Consider the following 21,479-nt stretch of genomic DNA (forward strand, 5'->3'; position numbering starts at 1 on the left):
AAAACTTAAGGTTTCTCCCTGAGCGTGAAGTCAGGCGCGTGCACGCTGTCTCTCTTGCTCCGCGGAAGCACTGGGAAGGCAGAAGTGTTTGGGAGTGTTTCTACAACACCATGAGAAAAGACAAGTGTGTACGGCAGCGGATACAAAAGTATGTCAAAATAATAATAAACAAAGACTGCAGTGCGACCCTCCATCTCCCCGGTGGCTCTTTTCGTTTGACCATCGGGACGAAAGTTTGGCGACATGCAACGAGAGTTGTCCCCGGAGGTGACAGTGGAGCAGCGTTAATATTAGAGTAGGTGGAAAAACCTAAGAGGATGAAACGGGACACACAGCTTGCTAAAAAGGTAAGACCTCATCACGAAAATGTGATAGGGTCTATTTATGATCAGCAATGCACAATACAACTACCAGTAACTAACGTCTCGGCACTCTGGACGCGTGCACATCACTGGCTTCCATTCCGCTTTTCGCCAGAGGGGTCACATGGACCTTTAAGTAAACCATAAAATAAAATAAAATAAAATCTCAACAGCCTATTGGTAGTCTTGTACAGTGGTACCTTGGCTCACGAACTTAATTGGTTCCCACAGAGAGTATGTGAGCCGAAAAGTTCGTCTTCCAAACAAGTATTTCCCATAGGAAACCATTGAAATGAGAATAATCCATTCCCAGGTCCCCATAAAACACAATTTTCTACTAAAAAAGCCTTAAAACTACACAAAATATACCTTATTTTATGTATAATAAATGTGCTATTGTATTGTAATTAAAGAAATACACTGTACTGTATAATAAAGTGTTTTTATTTGCAAAACTTGCAACTTGCCTTTGTGATGGTACAGTAGTTGAAGGCTTGATGGAATGGAGTGGGAGGAGGAGGGAGGGAGGGAGTTACTGTTTGGAAGGAGTCCCCTCCGGTGTGGCTTCTCTTCTTTGCTTCTTAGGAGACTCTTTATCCTTGTTGCTGACTAAAAACCTCTTAATTGACACCTGTTGCTTTCTGAGTTGTAAGGTCTTACGAAACTGAGGCATCACATTATCCTTCATCATGTTGATGATTCTCATAGCCACAGTCTTTTCTGAATGGCACTGTTCGACAAAATCCTGCACATCACTCCACTTTGCTAACATGGTCTTGATGCTCTCACTTGATGCTCTCACTTGATGCTGACAAACGCGCACCTCGTTCGTGTTTGTCGATGATCTCCTTCTTCTGCTCGACCGTAATTTTCTTCAATGTCTTCTTAGGCTTAACACTAGCCTTTTGTGGGGTCTTTTTCAGTCCCATGGTAGCAAAAGTACACTCCAAAAGTACTCCAAAATGTCTACCGAACACAAACCACGTCCGCACTCAAACAAAGGGGGCGAACTGGGACGCCGTGAGCGTGCGTCAGCTTCTCGTGATTTCTCGTGTCGCGAGATTTGGTTCGTCCGCCGAAAACTAGTTCGTCAGCCGAGACAAAATGCTCGCGAATTTAATGTTCGTGAGGCGAAAAGTTCGTGAGCTGAAGCGTTCGTGAGCCGAGGTAGCACTGTACTACTTATTATCCATTATGTGCCATGCAGTGGCGGCTGCTGGTCATTTAAATGAAGGGAAGCAAATTCTTGACGCCACAGACAGATCATCCAATCATAATGCAATAGCCGAATGTCTGTTCCCTGTTCCATAAAGCCCCAGAGACACTGCACATCCGATGTGCGGGGAAAAAGCCCAGCATTTATCCAATGACTGTCCGCGTTTCGTGTAGTGGAACAACCCACTCTACGAAGCAGCATCCGACTGTGTAAGCGAATAAAAGTTCCATGGCACCGCAGGGATGAATGACAAGGAAGTCGTGTCAATTATTTGTGATAAGTAGCTAATTCTGAACAAAAGATTAAGGTATTCTAAAACAGGTGTGGCCAAGTTCGGTCCTCGAGAGCCCCTATCCAGCCTGTTTTCCATGTCTCCCTCCTTCAGCGCAGCTGAATCTAATGATCAGCTCATCAGCAAGCTTTGCAGAAGCCTGATAACGATCCTGATCATGAACCAGATGTGTTAGTGGAGAGAAACATGGAAAACAGGCTGGATAGTGGCTCTCGAGGACCGAACTTGGCCAACCCTGTTTTAAAGCATAGTGAATTACACACACAGTAGTGCACATTTCATAATTTTCTTTTTTACAGGGCGAGGGGCATTTAGAGGAAGCTGAGCTTCCCTTGCAGTCTTAGCGTAATCACCACTGGTGCAATGAGAAGAAGATACCTCATGTTGCTCACCTTTTTAAATTGTTTGAGAAAGTGATAGCCCAGCTCCAACTTCTTGTATGCTGACCCATAAGAAGATTGCCAGGACTGAATAGTCTGGACAGCAAGTGACCGAAGTTTCCTGGCGACTGGTTGAGGAGGGGGAAGGGGCCGCTGAAAGTTGGTCTCTACTGTCAACTCCAAGAGCTCCTGCCAGAGAGGAAGGATAGATAAAAATGAATTAAGACAAAGTCTACATAAGACATTTTAGTCACAGTAAATCAATTTGTCATTGAAAGGTACTGTTGAATGATGCTCTCAATTATTGATGGTGTTTTATTTGTTGTATGTATTCGATGGTGAGAAAATGTAATTTTTGTTAAATTCTTGCTCCAATTTGTCTTCATTTAAAGCGTAACTCAAAAAGAAATCAGACTCTTGCTCCACACCTCACTAAAATTTTAAATCGGCGCTCAGAGGAGGTATTGCCTGGAGGACCGTTGGGTTGGGCGTTTAAGGAAGTGTGTAGGAGACTATGTCACACTTTACAAGTGACATAGTAACTGACTTCTCATGTAATAAATAAGAGGACAAACAGCCAAATTGCATTCATCCCAGTGTTTAACTTTAAGATGGTGCCAAACACGGTTTTTGACTCAAATTCAAGCTTTCAACAAAAATGCACTAAAATGTCAAAATAATGACCAGGAAATTTAGACAGCATTAGTAGACACCAGCTGATACTGTTTATTAACAACAACAACAACAAAAATTTGACTTTGTCTTTAGTACCTCTTTCAGTAACCTGTGTAGCGCAAAACACACACACACACACACACAAAACACATCTATCCCTGTGGTGACTGGAGGGTGGCACTTGACTTGCGTTCGACGGTGCAGTGGCTACCAGTTGCTAGCTTCAACATACGTAGCACTCCCTACCAACACACACACACACACACACACACACACACACACACACACACACACACACACACACACACACACACACACACACACACACCGACACCCACACACGCTTAAGTTCAGAAAACTACGACCAATCGTAAATAAACTGATCATATTGCTATTTTAAGAGACTGGTGTAGGCCTAAATTAGAGTCATATGCCCAGTTCAACCTCTGAAAATATAAAAACAGTATTTTGGATTGGCATTCAGCCTTCCTACTCATAGATGCTTACTATAAAAAATCTTAGCGTCTTAACTACAGTAATTTCTGCCACTACAAGGCGCACATGAACATAAAACCGCACTAGCTAAATGGGGAATACTCAAGTTTGTTACACATATAAGACACACCCGACTGTAAACCGGTGTTTTAATGTTAACTCTTTGACTGCCAAAAACGTTAAATAACGTTTAGTAAAATCCTACGGAGGAGCGCCAAAGACGTTAAAAGACGTTCACCAAGTTTTTTTTGGGGAAACGGGTGGAGGAAAGCCTTGGCCAGCTGTGCTGAAAGTATCAAGCAGATCTAGTTAGTATAATGACTACTGTTGGCCCCTAGATGGCAGCGATGACTCTCTTTGGACAAGATCGGGTAGGCGTCAGTAGTAGAAGACGTGAGGCGGAGCTAGAGTGTTGAGGGGACAATGGCTGAGAAAGTGAAAATGGCGACCGGTGGCAAGCAGCTCACACTTGATCGTTTTTTTCAAAGACGAAAAGCATCAACACATGCTAAAGAGCACATTGATGACGACGATGATGATGATGGTGACTCCGAGGTTGACGCCAAAGTTGGAAGCGTTGACGCGGCGGCTAAGATCACAAAGTCATAAAGCCTCACCGGCTAGCGATGCTAACGCCGGAAAACGCGGAGCACAACCGAGCACTTCTGCTCAGGCGGACGTTCAACGACGACGAGTCCAATGCATATTCATCGGAGGAGTGGGTACAGTCTGATCACGGAGAAGACACTGGTTCTGGACTACGATGCCACCATGAATGGAGTGGATACGATGCATCAGAACATCTCTTACCACCAGGTATAGGAACAGAAGGACATGAGGAAGCCAGACGTAACACCACCGTAACGTCACCGTATCAAGATCCTGAGAGTAGACTTGATGGCAACATGGCCAAACACACACTGAAGTATATACTTGCTATTCCCCGGAAAAAAAAGCCACCAAGAAAGTGTAGCGTCTACACGCGAAGGGGCCATCGCAGTGAAACTAATCTGTTGTGCAAATCCTGCTGTGTCCCCTTGCACGCAGGGGAGTGTTTACAAAAGAAAAACTGTATTTGAAACATCCACACAATTGTAAATAGTACCACGGTTGCACACATTTGTAAATAGTTTGCCAAATTGTTTTACTGTTGAATGTAAATAAACGTATTTTGCTATCAAAAAACACTTTTTCATTGTTGGTGGTAGTGTTTTACAGAAGTAAAGCACTGTTTAGGTGTTTGTGGCATCATTCATGGAAAAAAAAGTGTCAAATTCACTAGAGTGCATGAAATAATATCGTTTCACAAAAAGCTTGATTTCTCCGTATTTTGTTTCAAAACAGAGCATTTGGGTGAAACTAACCATTTTCTATTATTGATTACTGAAAAACGGAATAAGGTAGAAACAAACTTTTTCTTTTCTGATGAAAGATGAGAGTCCAATCTTTCATTTGGTAGTATGTGTGTTTCCATAGTCCAAACACAAAATTTTCTGTGGACCTTGAAAGATCAGTCAAAATGCTTAAATCGGCTAGCACCCACGGCATCCCTTTTCTGAAAACGTCTGGCAGTCAAAGAGTTAATGTTTCTTTTACATAATGAGGGCGCAAATTGTCTCACTCTCGTTCTCTCTACTGTGTTTGGGCTCACTTGGTTTGTTTTGCTCTGCTTGACGCTCTTGCGCTTCCTTTATAGTGCGCCCAATTGTGATCTGATGGACAAGCCGCACCTTTGTATTAGCCGCAGGGTCGAATGCAATCAATCTCTTAAAATAGCTAATGCTGCCATAGACATACTGTTGTTAATATATGTTTAGGGACTTCAAAAAGACAAAAAAATCGGAGAACATTTTCACTGAAGAAAAAAAAAATCGTTTGGTGGAAATTGTGTTTGGCTAGTAACTTTAGAGAGTCACCAGCCGCGTTGGCTGGTCATCGCTGCCACTCAGAAACTATTGACTGCGCATTATTTAATGTTCAAAGTCAAACATGTTTACATTCATTGTCAGCTGTAAAATTAATCTAAGGCAATTATGCACTTTTTGTTATTATTTAAGTGAAAACGAAGTTTTAAGATGGCCTATAGTCAGTTCAACATGCTTCATAGTAACAACGTTTACTAAAGACACCGTTGTGTTAAATGTGTCTTGTGTGTTAAACTACAGTTACGAATTGGTGTGTTATAATTTTCTGTATGAAAGTTGAAAACATCGACTAACTTGTCAATTTAGTTGACTAAAATTGCTCTTTATTTCGTCGACTACAATTGCTCTGTATTTTAATTGACTAAAATTGGACTGAAACTAAAATACAATAAGATGACTAAATTATGACTAAAACTTTAATTCGTTTTTGTCAAAAGGCTATAACTAAAACTAAATAAAAATGTATTGTCAAAATTAACACTGCTCAGAATTAGTAGTTTTTTCTGTCAGCGGACAATCCATCAAAAAGGTCGGCCTGTTCCATTAGAAGTTATGATAAGTGTTTTCACTACGAATATTCCTTTACAGTGAATATTACAAAAACTAAAGGTTAAATTTACCCCTGTACCTGGAAGTTGTCCACTAGGAGTGTTCTGAAGTGATGTGATTTGGGGAAAAGCTCAATGGTTATCTGAAAGGCCGATAGACGGATCTCAGCATGGTCTTGGTTGAGCTGGGACATTAGTGAGTGGTAGACATGATTGATGCAGTCATTAGAGTCCCTACAAGGAAAAAGAACAACAAAAATAGTTAATCAGAGTGCAGAAAGAGTTCATAGAAACTCCATAAATATATGAAGCCTAGCATACTATACAATTCCAACAACAGCCACGCAGATAATCCCCACAGAGCAGATAGCAGATTGACAGGCTGTCACTGCTCTTCACTGACAGCGAGTCGGGAATGAGTATAATTAAATGTTGTGACGTGCCAATGCCGGACTGCTCGTCAGTGTGTGAATGTAGTCATTTGAATTAAAAGTACAAATCGATTCATTAGGAAAGAGATCCCAGAATTTAAGATTATCTCTGTTTGGATTACAAATCGCCGGTATCCGGACCGACGACAACAAAGCTTCTGCTCCAAGGTAGGATGACTGTTATGACGTGTGTCATCCTGTTCACTTTCGTGTACATAATGGTCACATTATGGTGTATTTTGACTTTTTTGGGTTGCTATGTCCATTTATATGAATCATTTGTGATTTGTGATAAGTGACATTAGCGGCGAGGAACTCAAGGTTATTCGATGCAGGTTTCCGAGACATGCTGCTAGCTAAAGTCGGCTATAAACAACATGTTGGCTAGATGCACTTGTTCTAATAATTGCTTATTTTCATACACTTCTATAACAATTTTAACTTTTGTGCTGCTGGGAAGTGAAACTAGAGACCTCAAGGAGTCCATTTGTGGAGAAATCTCAAAATCGACATTTATGTCCAGTCTAAAAAAAAATAATCTAGTCTAAAGTAAAAAAATATATATCCTAGCGACATGCCGAAGCGGGTCACATATGATTAGCAAAACAGTTCCACAAATAAAAATAGTTCTTTTTTAGCCTTATATGTTAAAAAAATTCAAAGAGTATATCTTATATTTGTTAGCAGAAGTATGTGTATGTCATAAATGAAACAAAGTACAACAAAAATCTTAAGAATATGTTCAGGTCTTCAAGGATGATGAGGTTGTCATATGAACAGCTACTTACAGTAAGGGCTGACGTGCCATTGTGGTGAGTTGTCGTCATCCACAGTACTTGTATATCATGAAATAGATTTGTTATTTTGCAATCAAAAGCCGTTCCTGTGTTGTTTACCTGCTTTATAGAATGAAACCACTGTTCAGACATGTTTGAGGTGTTACAAAACCGAAAGTATCAGCATCAAAGTTCTCTTGCTCTGCTTAATATTTGTTTACATAAAAAGCTATTTTTCTCTGGATTATGTGAGATGCAGCTAAATTTCGTAAAATGTAGCTACTACTTACTACTGTTGATTACTAGAGAACGGAAAACTCAACTCATCTTTATTTATATAGCTTTCACAAAAGCTGCAAAAAAGCAAACTCAAAATATTTTTTCCTGGTGAAAGAAGAGAGTCTATTCTTACATTTGATAGATTTGATGTATGAATAATTACTTAACACGGAGTTCTGCAAGTCTTGAAAAATCAATCAAAACACTAATATGTCTGACACTATGGATTGTCTTTTCCAAAAATGGCTGGAATTGAATGAGTTTTTTTTTTTCATGATTTGACTTACTTGCATATCTTTTTGACTTTCATCATTTTTTCCCTGTTGATCTGCAACTGTCCAGAAGTGGTAAGCTCCTCCACAAGCTCAGAGAGCCTATCCCTCTGAGACAACTCCATTCCTGAAAATAACTCCTGCGGAGAGTAACAGATTAACAGCCAGTCTTTCAGAGCAGCCTGTACATTTCTTCACCCAACTCCTCACAACATGTTTGTAAGATACAAACTCCACTCCACTTAATGGTGCTTTACCAATAGTTGGCATCACTGTTAAAATGGTAATGCAGTGCTCATATGCCAATTAAGATGCAATTTCTTTAAGTATATGTATGTTTATTTTAATGCTTAGAGTGCATTATGTGTTGCTCCCCCCAAAAAATATGTGTTTAATTGCTAACTCAATATTGCCATTCACATGAAAAATACACACCTGTGTATATTTTTTATTAGGCTATAAACTCGTTGATCATTTTAGCTAAATTCTATCTCCACGAATGCAAATTATGAAATTAATTAGTAGCTCACTGAACAAAAAGGCTTTAATAACGATCACTAATTGTACTACTTATAGACTTTTTGAATGTACGTGCCCTGGCATGTGTTTGTTCATCATTGTGTACAAGGTTCTTTGTATACTTGCACTTTTAAATAATGGTTAAAAAATAAACGAGCTGCGAAATATACTAAAAAAATATATATATATATATATATATATATATATATATATATATATATATATGTATACTAATACTGTAACACTACTTGACGTTAAAAAATAAATAAATCGCACGCTTGTTACCTGCGGTCTCGAACACTTCGTGCACCTACCTCTATTAAGTGAATACTTGTAGAGTGTAGTGTGGTTATTGAATTTGGGAAATATCAGCAATACCCGGATGTTCGGAATTGTTTGTATCCTTAGCCACTAAAATGGCGATTACAACGTTAATAAAATAACTGTAATCGCCTCTACTCTATACTACTTACCCGGTGACAGCTTGTTAGGATCGAAACCTCGTCCCAGTTATCTTATTCACATCAGTTTGTACGAGTTTTTGCCGATCGTCAACCGTTTCCAGTAGTTTCGATATGGACACGTTTTGTTGCTAACTGTTGTGGCAGATCGACGTTCATCCATGTTCTTCTTCTTGGTTCCTCCTTGGATTCTCGTTTTTGCCTAGGAACTTTCCTTTCCTTTCCTATCCATGTCAAGAATGTCCGTGATTACTGGCCGAGCGAGATGACCCGGAAGTACTTGGAGGACAGGTCGCTGTGACGGTGGATAGATCTTCCTCTTAGAAACTAAACAAAGCATGGCGGTCGCGGTTGCTATGTTTTGGTTTGTCCTCTGCTGCGTGTATATGTTTTTATTGTTTGCAGTAGTCACCCCAAACGAAAATTTGACGGGTTACAACGTGAATTTGACAGCACATCCCGATCGGAATTTCACACACGACGAGTCTCTGGATAGTTCAACATTTGCTTTGGCTCAGGCCACTGACTTTGAATCTTACACTTTAATCTCGAGTTACAATATTACCAAAGTTCCAAATGGACAGCCATTAAATATTGAGACCCCGACTATCTCAGATCGTCTACCGACCCCAGTGATTGACGGTAATAAAACAACATTTGATTTAAAACTATTAGCTATGTAGACTAAAGGGCGTGAATATTTTTGCCGTGATCGGCAAGTCTCCTGCTAGCACTATTTTCCCGTGAACGGCTCCGATTGGTCAGTCGCCGGACGAGTCATGTTCTGGGCGTGGTGCCAAATTTTCATTTTGTTTTGTCACCGAAAATAGGCTATCAGCATGGTTAGCCTAACAGTAACCGTCAGAGCATATGCAGTTATCGGCATTACCATCCTAATCCTAACCATAAGCCTCAGTGCATAGGCTGTTGTTGGTATAATCAACCTAACCATTACCCTCAGAGCATTGTTGTCAAGAAATTAGTTAAAAAAAAAAAAGTACATAACGGGAGTTCTCGCGCGATTCACGGCAAAATAGCGCTAGCAAGAGGGCTGCCGGTCACGGTAAAAAACAAATCCACTTTGTAAACTAAAGATTTATACTCAACAAAAATATAAACGCAACACTTTTGTTTTTGCTCCCATGTTTTTATGAGATGGACTCAGATCTAAAACTTCTACCACATACACAATATCACAATTTCTCTCAAACATTCACAAACCAGTCTAAATCTGTGATTGTGAGCACTTCTCCTTTGCTGAGATAATCCATCCCACCTTACAGGTGTGCCATATCAAGATGATTAGACACCATGATAGTGTAAAGTTGTACCTTAGACTGCCCACAATAAAAGGGCACTCTGAAAGGTGCAGTTTAGTTTTTATTAGGGGGTGGTGGTGGAGGGTTCTGGATTATCTCGGCAAAGAAGAAGCGCTCACTATCACATATTTAGACTGGTTTGTGAACAATATTTGAGAGAAACAGTGATATTGTGTATATGGATCTTTGAGTTCATCTAATAAAAAATGGGAGAAAAAACAAAAGTTGTTGCGTTGAATTTTTTGTTCAGTGTTTTTTTAACAAAGTCGATTTTTTATTTATTTTTGGGTGACTCACATCTAGCGCTATTCTGCTGTGAATTGTGAGACAACGACAAGTATAAATACTGCACCAGTGAATGTGCACGAGCTTGTGGCGTAATGGTTATAGTCTGGTCCGGTATGTCATTTTGGCCATTTATTTTGCCAAAATGTAATTAATTATGTGTGGGTTTCTTTTTCTGGCCTGTTTGTTGTTCAAATTAGAAAATAATAGGGTTAATTTTTTGCCTCCCGTCGACCCCATTTTATGTAACCATTTTCGAAATGGCCAGTGTTGTCGATTTGTGGCGGCTGTGGCTCACGGTGTAGAGACAGTCATTCAGTAACCGGAAGTTCAGCTGTTCAATCCCCGCTCTCATCAAGTCATGCATCGTTGTGTCCTTGGGCAAGACACTTCACACACATTGCCTTCAGTGCTACTCACACTGATGTATGGAAGGTACGAATGTTTAATGGTGGTCGGCGGGGCCATAGGCGCACACTGGCAGCCATGCTTCCATCAGTCTGCCCCAGCGCAGCTGTGGCTACTTAAGTAGCTTACCGCCACCACAATGTGAATGTGTGAGTGCATGAGTAATGTATCCATTTCATTGTAAAGCGTCTTTGAGTGTCTAGCTAGAAAAGCGCTATATAAATCCGATGCATTATTGTTATTATTATTTTGATTATTTGAGCTCCCCCGTCGAATTGATCTCCCTAGTGCTACTGAGGATGCACACAGCCCCAAATCAGTAATATTTTTCAAGTGTATTTACTTTATAGTGCCTTTTGACCACTAACCATGTAAGCAATTATGTCTACACCAAAGATTGAAATATAATATTGACGATATAGCGAGATAATAGCGTAACGTAACTCGCTTAACATATACAGTATATCATACAATGTTATCTTCTTCAAACTTCCTCGAACCACCAAAATGCAAACAAAACTGCTTTTGGTAGATTTATATCTATAACACACAATAAATCACAACAGGTCTTACACATGCATTAGGCTACTGCATTACACTTACTGTAACATGATTGATTGTAACATGATTGATTGTAAGAAGGGAGGCATACCCCAATCTCCATCTCCTAGTATTATTTACCCACATTCCCTCACATCTAAATGTAATACCTCAATTTTAAGTAGCTTACTTTACTACATAAATTAAGAACATAGGAGGCACATTAAAATGGAAGATAATGTAAACAATACTAAACATTGACTTTTTAAATAATAAGGATATAAATACGTAACATAAATTGCCAAAAAATAATTCCAAATGACTCTTACATTGTGCACATTGAAATGTATATATATTTTGAAGATAACGTAAACATTGACTTAAAAAAAATCATAAAGTAAATAAATAAGTAGCCTAACAAATTAAAAATGAGTCCAATCTGTTTTTCTTTTTTCAGAAAACACGTGCATTTGAACAAACACACATGCGCATATCGATGTGACTCATCAGATACACTGAGACAGAGCCGGTGCACAAAACTCCGTGGAATAAATAAATAATAAACAGTGTTGGGAAGTTTGGAACATTAAAAGTAATTAGTTGTAGTTACTCATTACTTGCGCAAATAAATAACTGAGTTAGTAATTGAATTACTTCATAATAAAAGTAACTCGTTACCAGACAAAGTAACTACTAAGTACTACTTAAAAAAATGTTTATATCAATTAATTGTTTATTTTTATATTATTATTATTGTTATTTATTTTTATATACAAATAATTAAAATAGGCTAAATAGGGTGTTTTCATTGGTTTTTGTGAATATATGTCACTGAAAAATGAGAGATAACATATATGTTTTATCACTGCCAATTACTATAGCAATCATAATAATAATAATAAAATACTGGATATATGGTGATTTGTGGCACATATGTCATGTATGTGAACAGTCCTAGCACAGACGGTTAAGAGAAATACAATTGTTGGCGCTATTATACACCTAGGCGAGAATTTCACAAGTCTGTTGCTATGATTTGTCTTTTCATGGTGCTTTTGGAGTTGCAAAGTGCCATAATGTTTGTGCGAGGGATTAGTCACAACATCATCAAGTACACGTTAAATATCAAAATACTGTACATCACTCTTTGTACCTAGGCATAAAAAACACTGCGGACTCGAGTAAAAAAAAAAAGAAGCATATCTTATACATAACGCACCAGACTAAGGTGGTATCTCCGAAAGTGCAGGGTCACGGTTCCGAATTCCGTGCTGTACTTTTTTTTTTAACTACAATTTTTTGTCAAGTTCAATTTATTCACATGTTGGAATACCACAACTGGCATTTGTCATGAAGGCAATCTGAATAGACATTGACATGTGAAAAAGACACCCCTTAGAAGCTACTTAAAGCTTATTGGATTGGGGCTCGAAACAGAAACGAGACAAACAACAAACTAAACAAATGCAAACAAACATACAAACACAAAACATCCTAACACTACAAAAATGACAAACAAACATTGATCCCAGTCAGTGGATTCAGCTAATTATATATAAGTAGCCAATAGTTCAGTTGTGAGTCTCCTTGGTGGGGAGAGATTGGGCGGTTTTGAGGTTTATATCAAGCCATAACATGCAACACTTGAACTGGTTGTCTTGAGCCTTCGCTTTTTCCCTGTGATGATGTCTTTGTACCTGGTGTTATGTCCATGTTGGGTGGAGCAGGCAGGAATAAGGTCGCTGAGATGAGGAATCAAATTATTAACAATTTGATACATTAAACATGCGTTATAGTACAAATGGAGTTAAGGAAGTCTTAATAGTCCGTGATGATGAAAGACTGGGCAGGAGGGTGCATTTTATTCAGACCATTAAAAAATACGCACCACCTTCTTTTGGTAGAGCTTGGAGTTTCTTTGTATTGGTTTGGAAAAGTGATTACATTGCAGTAATGCAAATTGGGTTCAAGTAAAGTTTTGTATAATGTGAGGTGCGTCAGTTTTGGAAGAAAGTGTCTCAGTTTGGTAAAGATGCCCACATATTTAGAGAGTTTTTTTGACAAGGAAATCAATGTGATTTTTAAAATTAAGTGATTCATCCAAATTTATTCCCAAGAATTTGGCAGTGCGTACTTGTGCAGCTTGTATACTCTTGAGGGTTTGGGTTAGGCTGGTAATAGTGACAACAGCTTATGCTCTGACGGTTACGGTTAGGCCAGTAGTTCAGATAATAGCCCATACTCTCTGGGTTATGGTTCGGGTTAGGCTGGTAATGCTGACAGGATCCTTTATTTTTGGTGGCAAAACAAAAGGAAAACTTTGTGAAAAGACACAGAAGCGGGGAAGCGAAGCAGGAAGCACGGCCAGTGGATGACTCGGTTCGGCGATTGACCATTCATTTAATTATTTTAAATTACGAAGTGGTTATTTTGCCGTGACCGGCAACTCACCAGAATTGCGCAAGACTACAAGTACATATTCTGCGTCGATAAAGGTGTAACAGCTGCTAGAGTAGTGGTTAGAGCATTTCCCCCCAAAGGTGTGTTAAAAATGATATAATTTGTCATCTTTTGCGTGTTCCAAAAATTGGAGATGAGACTTCTTTGCGAAAAAGGCTCCTTCGAAGGATGATTTATTACAGAGATCTCCGGTCACACAAATTGAATATCACGTAAAGAGTGTGTCAATCCAAGAGTGCGTGCCCCCTCCCTTGCGAGAGAGAGCTCTTTATACAATCCGAGTTTGAAAGCAAAACGCCTTTTTCTCCTCCCATGAATAAGAAAAACAGATTGGTTCTCACAATGTTACATAACAGAAGAAAAACAGAGAAGAAAACAGAATCTCAGTACACAGTTCGCACCTGTGTTCATCTTTTAGACACAACATATTCTTCAGTGTACCAGTTCGTACTTTTTTCCCAAAACAAAATCTCACAAACAAATTGAACTTGACAGCTCCTAATGTAGTATAGTTGTGGGAACTGTGTGTGTGCATTCTCTCTCACGAACAGAATATGTTCTCACGCAGGACACTGAGAAGAAATTTTAGACAAAAACAAGGTACCAGATAGGTTAAGGTCAAGTTATACTGAGTTTAACATTATTTCACCTGCTCTACACATCTATAAAACATTTCAACATGGTTAGAATATGAAATAAAGAATTAAAATTGTTAATAATGTTAACAGGTGCTACTTTATTCTTTAGTTCACGGGTTCAAATACCATTTTATTCATGGTCATTTTTTTATGAGATTAAATTATTTTGTTGCATGAAAAAAATTACATGCAGAGTGCAGTGCGTATCAAACTCCAACATTCTTTATTTATTTTTTAAGAAAACTACAGTATAGCTTCATGTGTATCGCATGTTTACTGATGTTTCTACGTTCTAGTTGGCAATGTGTGTTCCTGCAATAAGCACGAGGGTCTCTGCGACATCAACTGCTGCTGCGACAGAGAGTGTAGTCAGGTGATCGCTCTGTTCACTGACTGCTCAATGCTCACCATCAGGCAAGTGTCTGCACACATTTATGATGGTGTGGGTGGGAGTGGGACCAAATGTTTAGCTTAATGCTGTGTTGCTACTGTTTACACCAACCTTTTTGAAACTCAGGCTTCTCAGGCTTTGTTCTTATTATAAATAAATTTGCCGTTCAAAGTTTCACGTAAGCTTGCCTCGCTCTCCTGTATCGCTCTCGCGTCCACGTCTGATGTCACCCTGCTATTGACTAGTGGCACATGCAGTTAGGTAGTGACGTGCCACTGATGCCTACGGGTCACTCAATAGGCCAAATTTCAAATGCTTTCGCAGATTTCATCTCATGGAACCTGACTAAATGAGTAAAATATTTGGCCAAAAGGGCAGCCAACTGCTGCTCTATTGGTATTGAAATTAGAAAAGCCAAATGGAGATGAACAGGTGATCACACCTGTCATTTCCTCATTTGCAAATAAAAGGTGAGACTCAGCCACTTGGCAGTCCTTTGGGTATTTTATGTAGAAAGGTCAAATGGCTTGGCTGTGGTACTTATAACGTTAATTGTGTTAATTTTCATAATTAACACGTTAAACTGACAGACCTTTTGTGTGTGGGGGGAGAGGGGGGCATTGGGGCGCTCGTACGCAGCAATGGCGTAGACGTGTTTTCACAAAGCTTAGTGTCGAAATTTTGCCTTTTTTTGCTACACCATTTTTGCCCACCAAGCATGAGAATCTTTTTTTAAGTGAAACCTGCTCATTTTCAATCATGGGACTGAAGAAGGACGACAGAAAATTGGCACATTCGACTGCGTCGTCGAGTGCTAGCTATGACGTTATATTAGCAGCTATCAACAAGTATGGGACCCTTGAGGCCATCATCAATTTACTTTCTCTTCAAATGCTTGAGGTGTTGCAATCCTACTTCGTAGAACTGTACCATTTGTATTTGACTCAATGTTGGCAGATCCAGGTGGGTGACTTGTATTGGTAACTGGTACCATAAATTCAATGCCATTGGCCCTTCTCAACATACAGTATATGCTCCTAATTTTGACAGCCTTGATTTCTTTTGTAAAATGTTCCGTCTTGTTGCTGATCAAACTAATTGTAATATTATTATTGGGGGTGATTTTAATTGTTTCCTTGATCCCTATCTCGATAGATCCTCTGTGGCAACTGCTCCTACATTAAAGTATGTACCAGTCTTAAACAATCTAATTAAATCTTTAAATTTAGTGGATATTTGGAGACTCTAACACCCGATAGATAGGAGATTTTTTTTTTTCAAGTTAATGGTAGTTTTACGCCGATTGACTATTTTTTATTGATTCTAATCTGATTTCCAACGTTGTCAGATCAGATTTTAATAATATTTTAATTTCTGATAATTCTCCTGTATGTGTGAAACTTGATTTCAAGATAAGAGTGCATTCGTATAATTGCAAATACAATCCGGCATTGAATTAAGATTAGAGTAGAATCTTTTTGTGAAAACATTTCAAATAAAATCACAGACTTTCTCAGTTTCAATTATAATGGTGATGTATCTGATTCCACATTGTGGGAGTCATTTAAAGCTGTAATCAGGGGCAATATTATCCCTGTCAGGTTTACCTGTTAGACATTTATTAAACACTACACAAAAATGAGAGAAGACACTCAGTTTTTGTTAGAAAGCTCGCGAGGAGACAAGAGAGGAACTTCCTCCATACAATTCACCACTGCACTCTGTAAATAACCTCTCCTCATCCTCTCTTTTTATACTTTTTACACTCCTAGTTACATGGATGTTCCAACTCTCAGGGGTGGGGGAACAAGCATAGTTGGAACAGAGTGTACTTGTTTGTCTATGTGTGTGCATGTGAGTGCTGAGTGTGTGGTCAAGCTTGCAATCATTTCTTAACTGACAACAGGCGTGTCTTAGCGGACTGCCTCAATCCATTCTGCTGAGTTAGATGTTCTTGTTCTTGTAGTCATCATGAGTCATCTCCTGTTAATCAGCTGTTAGATACGCTGCCCTAATCTAGCCAAGGTATGTGAATGTGATCACGTGTGGGAGCAGAGCAAAGCATTCTTCATTGCAAGCTGAAGCAATTCTTTATTGCAGCAAATAGTAAAGTGCTTATTCATGTGATAACTTATTGTACAATTTTCCCAACAATCTCCTTTCAGTCTTTTAACAAAAAAGTTAGAAAGAAGCGCATGTGTGAAATACAGGCCCAACTCCCTGTACTGGTTTGCATTTTCAAATACCAGTAGACTTTTGAATGTTATGTACTTATAAGTTACCACATTCTTCTGTCATCTCCCTGGACGTATTAGCAAGCCTTTGATCAAATTGAGTGGGAATATATGTTTACTGCATTAACATTTTTTGGCTTTGGTAGTAGATTTATGGCTATAGCAAAAATGCTTTATGCACGACACACGACGTACAGTACTTACTAATATTAATAAGTCATTTTTATTACATTGTGGCACTAGGCAGGGTTGTTGCCTGTCTCTGATGTTTTTCGCTGTGGCACTTGAACCACTCGCTATTGCTATCAGGTCTAACCCTGAAATAATTGGATTTAGATATAATGCATCTAAATGCACATCGGTTTGTATGCTGACGACGTTATTTTGACACTGTCTGATATCAGACAAGCTATTTTAGAAACATAAATTGTGAATTAAAACTGAATGCAATTATGTGGAAGTGCCAAATTTTAATATTTGATTCAGAATAGAACATAGAGAACAGGTTAAAAGTTTAAACTGAGAAAATGTATAATTTTAAGGGAAAACTATGTTGATTTTAAATTCCATGGTGTCTACAAATCTAAAAAAAAGTTGGGACAAGGCCATTTTCACCACTGTGAATCCCCTCTTCTTCTTGCAACAGTCTGCAAACATCTGAGGATCGAGGAGACAAGTTTCTCAAGTTTAGAAATAGGAATGCTGTCCCATTCTTGTCTAACACGTCTCTCTAACTGTTCAACTGTATTGGGCTGCGCCAAATATGCTCTATAAGTGAAAGAAGTGGACTGCAGGCTGGCCATTTCAATACCCGGATCATTTTCCTACGCAGCCATGATGTTGTAGTTGGTGCTGCATGTGGTTTGGCATTATCGTGTTGAGAAATGCAAGATGTTCTCTGAAATTGATGATGCCTGGATGGGAGCATATGTTGTTCTCGAATGTGAATATACTTTTCTGCATTGACGATGCATTTCCAGATGTGGAAGCTGCCCATGCCACACGCACTCATGCAACCCTATACGATCACAGATGCAGGCTTATAAACTGAGTGCTGATAACAACTTGGGTTGTCCTTGTCCTCTTTAGTCAGTATGATATAGCGCCCCAGTTTTCCACAAAGAACTTCAAATTGTGATTCGTCTGACCACAAAACAGGTTTCCACTTTGGCACACTCCATTTTAAATAACCACTGGCCCAGAGAAACGACTGCGCTTCTTGGTCTGCTTTAGAAATGTTTTTTTCTTTGTACTGTAGAGTTTCATCTGGCAATGGTGGCTGGCACGGTGGATTGTGTTCACCCACAAAATTTTCTGGAAGTATTGCACATAAGGAATTATGTACTTAAAAAGCAGATGAAATAATTGAAACATGTTTTATATTCTAGTTTCTTCAAAATAGTCACTCTTTGCTCTGATGATTTTTTTGCACACTCTTGACATTCCCACAATGAGCTTCAAGACCAGTCACCTGAAATGGTTTTCCAACAGTATTGAATGAGTTCCCAGAGACGAGAATGCCAAGAGTGTGCAAAGCAGTAATCAGAGCAAATGGTGGCTATTGTGAAGAAACTAGAATCTAAAGCATGTTTTCAGTTGTTTCACTTTTTTTTGTGTTAAATGCATAACTCCACGTGTTCATTCTTAGTTTTGATGTCTTCAGTCAGAATCTACATTGTAAATAGTTATGAGAATACAGTAAAGCAATTGACACTTTGAATGAGGTGTGTCCAAACTTTTGGCCTGTACGTATATATATATATATATATATATATATATATATATATATATATATATATATATATATATATATATATATATATATATATACTGATTGATTAATTGCAAAAAAATGTGTGCATTAATAATGTATTAACACAGATTAATCACAATTTGACCACAGATGCTCCTTTAGCTTGACAGGGGAAAAAGGTAGCATAGATTGTGTTTGAGTAATAAACATAACTATATACATTAAAGTAAAGCATTTAGTAAAAGTTTGCGTATGACGTGGGAGATAAGTTTAAAATTTGGCAGTCTCCCGCCTGAATCGGGAGATTTGGCAAGTATGTTATTACTCATCGAAAACCAAAAGTACAAAGCAAAACAAAACAAAAAGACTATGCCATAATGCATTTTGGAGGATGTTAACCCAACAGTTTGTGTTTTTTTTTTTTTTTGCAGTGGCAACAAGCAGTTGTGCAGCCATGCTACGGCATCATATGAATTGCAGTATACTGTAGAGGGGTACTCACAGTTGCAGTCCTTTATCCAACAAGAAACAGATCATCACAGTTTCTGCATTCAGACACATCGTAAGTCTTGAATGTTTTTTAGAACATATTTCAGTATTTGTCTTGTAGGTCTTTTATCAAATAGTATGCAGTCGACCCCTGCATACTCGCTGTTTCGGTACCCACAAATTTGCATATTTGCAGAAGTTTTCTCAGTATTTTTAAATGCGTGCATTTTTTTTTCTGGGATTTTTTTTCACGATTTTCTCCCCGTTCGTGGAAAACATTGAATGTTTATCAACATTTTTGGGAGAATGTTGGGGCTTTGTTCAAATGAAAAAAAAAAAACACAATTCCCAATGTGTTTCAATGGATGTCAATAAGCGAAGTGTGCATCACGAAGGCGCGGTGTATTATGGTTAGCGGCGTGGTGCATAGGAATGGAAATTGCTAAGATTTTTACGATTCCGTTTTCGATTCTGCTTAACGATTTGATTCTTTATCGATTCTCTTATCCATTCTTTTTTTTTAAAGGTAAATAAACCTAGATAAGCATCCACTTGTTTATGTCTTAGTTGTATCTGTAAACAAGAGACATGTTTAAAAGTAACATGCCCTTACAAATCCAACAGTGAAGTTTTAAGAGGTCCACATTCAAGGACTTCTCAATGGGGTAACCAAAAGAAAAGAAAGAAAGAAAAAAGATTTGAAAATAAACATAACAATTTTTTTTTTTTTATAAACTTCTGTAGAAATTTACAAAATACAATCTAAGCTGTGGGCAGCTATAAAGGGCCCTCGCAGCCCGGGCCACTTTGGGGTGTTTGCACGTTGGGGTACTGGCACATTCGAAGCAGAATTTATTTAAAAGTGGCATAAAAAACCTTTACATATTATGGATTGTTTTTTTTTGCTGGGTGTGATGAGTGTGCAAAGCTCAATGAGTTTTGCTCAATGTTAAGACCCTCAAAATTAGTGTCCGTTTTATTTTTGGCAATGAGTTGCCCCGATTTTAAAGTACATATATACACATCATCGTTAGTTTTACTCATAGCACAATATTGCTTTTATTTTCCATACAGGACATAATAAATGAATAAATAAATTAAAAGTACATATGTATGGATAGGTCTGATGCCACTAAAACAATTGAGTAGTCGAAAGCAAAAATATTCATAAATGACTTAGTTATCACACTTACAAAGAGTATCCAAATTTTGGACAAAATACCTTTTGTTTTTTTGTCGACCCAAGGGCTTGGTGGCGCTATATTTATAACTGACTACTGTCATTGAGATACCTTCAGGTCGTGACTATAAACATACAAGTAAAGTTTGGGATTTTTTGGATCATGTGCCGGGAGTTATTACTTATTTTGTCTTTCATAGCGAGGGAAATATGAAACACAAAATATGATGCCCCGCTCCATCATATAGTATTTAAAAAAAAAAAAAAATCCCTTGTTGATGGCCCAGGTCTTGACATGGTCCAGGCCAAGATTGAAGTCAATTGGATCAAACGTGGAAATGTTCAAAAATTGGCAAAAATCAGACACTAAAAATTTTCAGCTCACTTCCTGTTCATTTAAGCATATGGGTTCAAGAGACTTTTTTTGTAGGTTTTGGGCTGCCTCAAATACCCCAAAATTTTCATAGATCTTGCTTAAACGTACAGCCCGGGCTGCTTCGTTAAAAATTTCTAGGAGCCGCTAGTGAGTAATTTTTGAAAAAATCGCACAATACATGATAAAATATTGCTTATTTTGCCAGGCCGGGTGTGGGCCAAGTTTTATGAGTTTCTGTGCATGTTTAGGCCCTCAAAATTGGCGTTGTTTTCTTGGCGAACAGTATCTTGCTACGCCCACAGCAATTTGAAAACTCACAAACTTCGTGCTATGACATCATGAAGGCCTAAACACTCTTCTGTGCAAATATCATGAAGGCCTAAACACTCTTCTGTGCAAATATGAGGTAGATCCAGTTAACGTGGTTGGATAAAAACATCGAAGAAAAAAACGTTTAAAAAAAATGCCATTAGGTGGCGCTATCAGTACAATGAAATATAAGTTCGTAGATGTCTTCAAGACTGGACTCTCATCAAATGTGTGAAAATTGAAGAAGATAGGATCATCTGGGTCAAGTTAAAGCAGCTTTTATTGTCACGGTGAATCATCCAATTTTGCAGCACCGTCCTGGCCACGCCCTTTGCCAAAAAGTCACAATATTTAGTGAGGGGCATGGTCAACATGTTAAGGCTTCTGTGACAAATTTTCAACTGGATCCCTTTCATGGGCTCGGTGCAGTAGATGAAAATGTAAAAAAATAATAATTTTTGTCACT

The 21,479-nt window shown here is 38.4% G+C and overlaps 2 protein-coding genes across 11 annotated transcripts in view; one reads left to right on the forward strand and one right to left on the reverse strand.

Moving 5' to 3' along the window:
* The window catches only part of uvssa (UV-stimulated scaffold protein A), a 109,938-nt gene extending 101,147 nt beyond the window's left edge, over nt 1-8,791 (reverse strand). For all 5 annotated transcript variants that reach the window (XR_013295545.1, XM_077577823.1, XM_077577822.1 and 2 more), the window contains exons 1-4: nt 8,644-8,791; nt 7,667-7,791; nt 5,974-6,127; nt 2,263-2,439 (exon numbers count right to left, since the gene is read on the reverse strand). Coding sequence is in view for 4 of the 5 variants with exons in the window: in XM_077577823.1 (XP_077433949.1) it covers nt 2,263-2,439; nt 5,974-6,127; nt 7,667-7,776 (441 nt within the window). In the remaining variant the exon portion in view is untranslated. The remainder of the gene's footprint in view (nt 1-2,262; nt 2,440-5,973; nt 6,128-7,666; nt 7,792-8,643) is intronic.
* Nucleotides 8,781-21,479, forward strand: part of LOC144059033 (tectonic-1-like) — a 52,231-nt gene continuing 39,532 nt past the window's right edge. For 4 of the 6 annotated variants that reach the window (XM_077577826.1, XM_077577827.1, XM_077577828.1 and 1 more), the window contains exons 1-3: nt 8,851-9,273; nt 14,578-14,695; nt 19,091-19,221. In XM_077577826.1, the coding sequence (XP_077433952.1) occupies nt 8,970-9,273; nt 14,578-14,695; nt 19,091-19,221 (553 nt within the window). In that variant the 5' untranslated portion in view covers nt 8,851-8,969. Of the gene's footprint in view, nt 9,274-14,577; nt 14,696-19,090; nt 19,222-21,479 lie in introns of all 6 variants that reach the window. The other 2 variants (XM_077577832.1, XM_077577830.1) reach the window with 2 other exon arrangements.

The sequence above is a fragment of the Vanacampus margaritifer genome, chromosome 10 (assembly GCF_051991255.1).
Source record: "Vanacampus margaritifer isolate UIUO_Vmar chromosome 10, RoL_Vmar_1.0, whole genome shotgun sequence".
NCBI lineage: Eukaryota > Metazoa > Chordata > Actinopteri > Syngnathiformes > Syngnathidae > Vanacampus > Vanacampus margaritifer.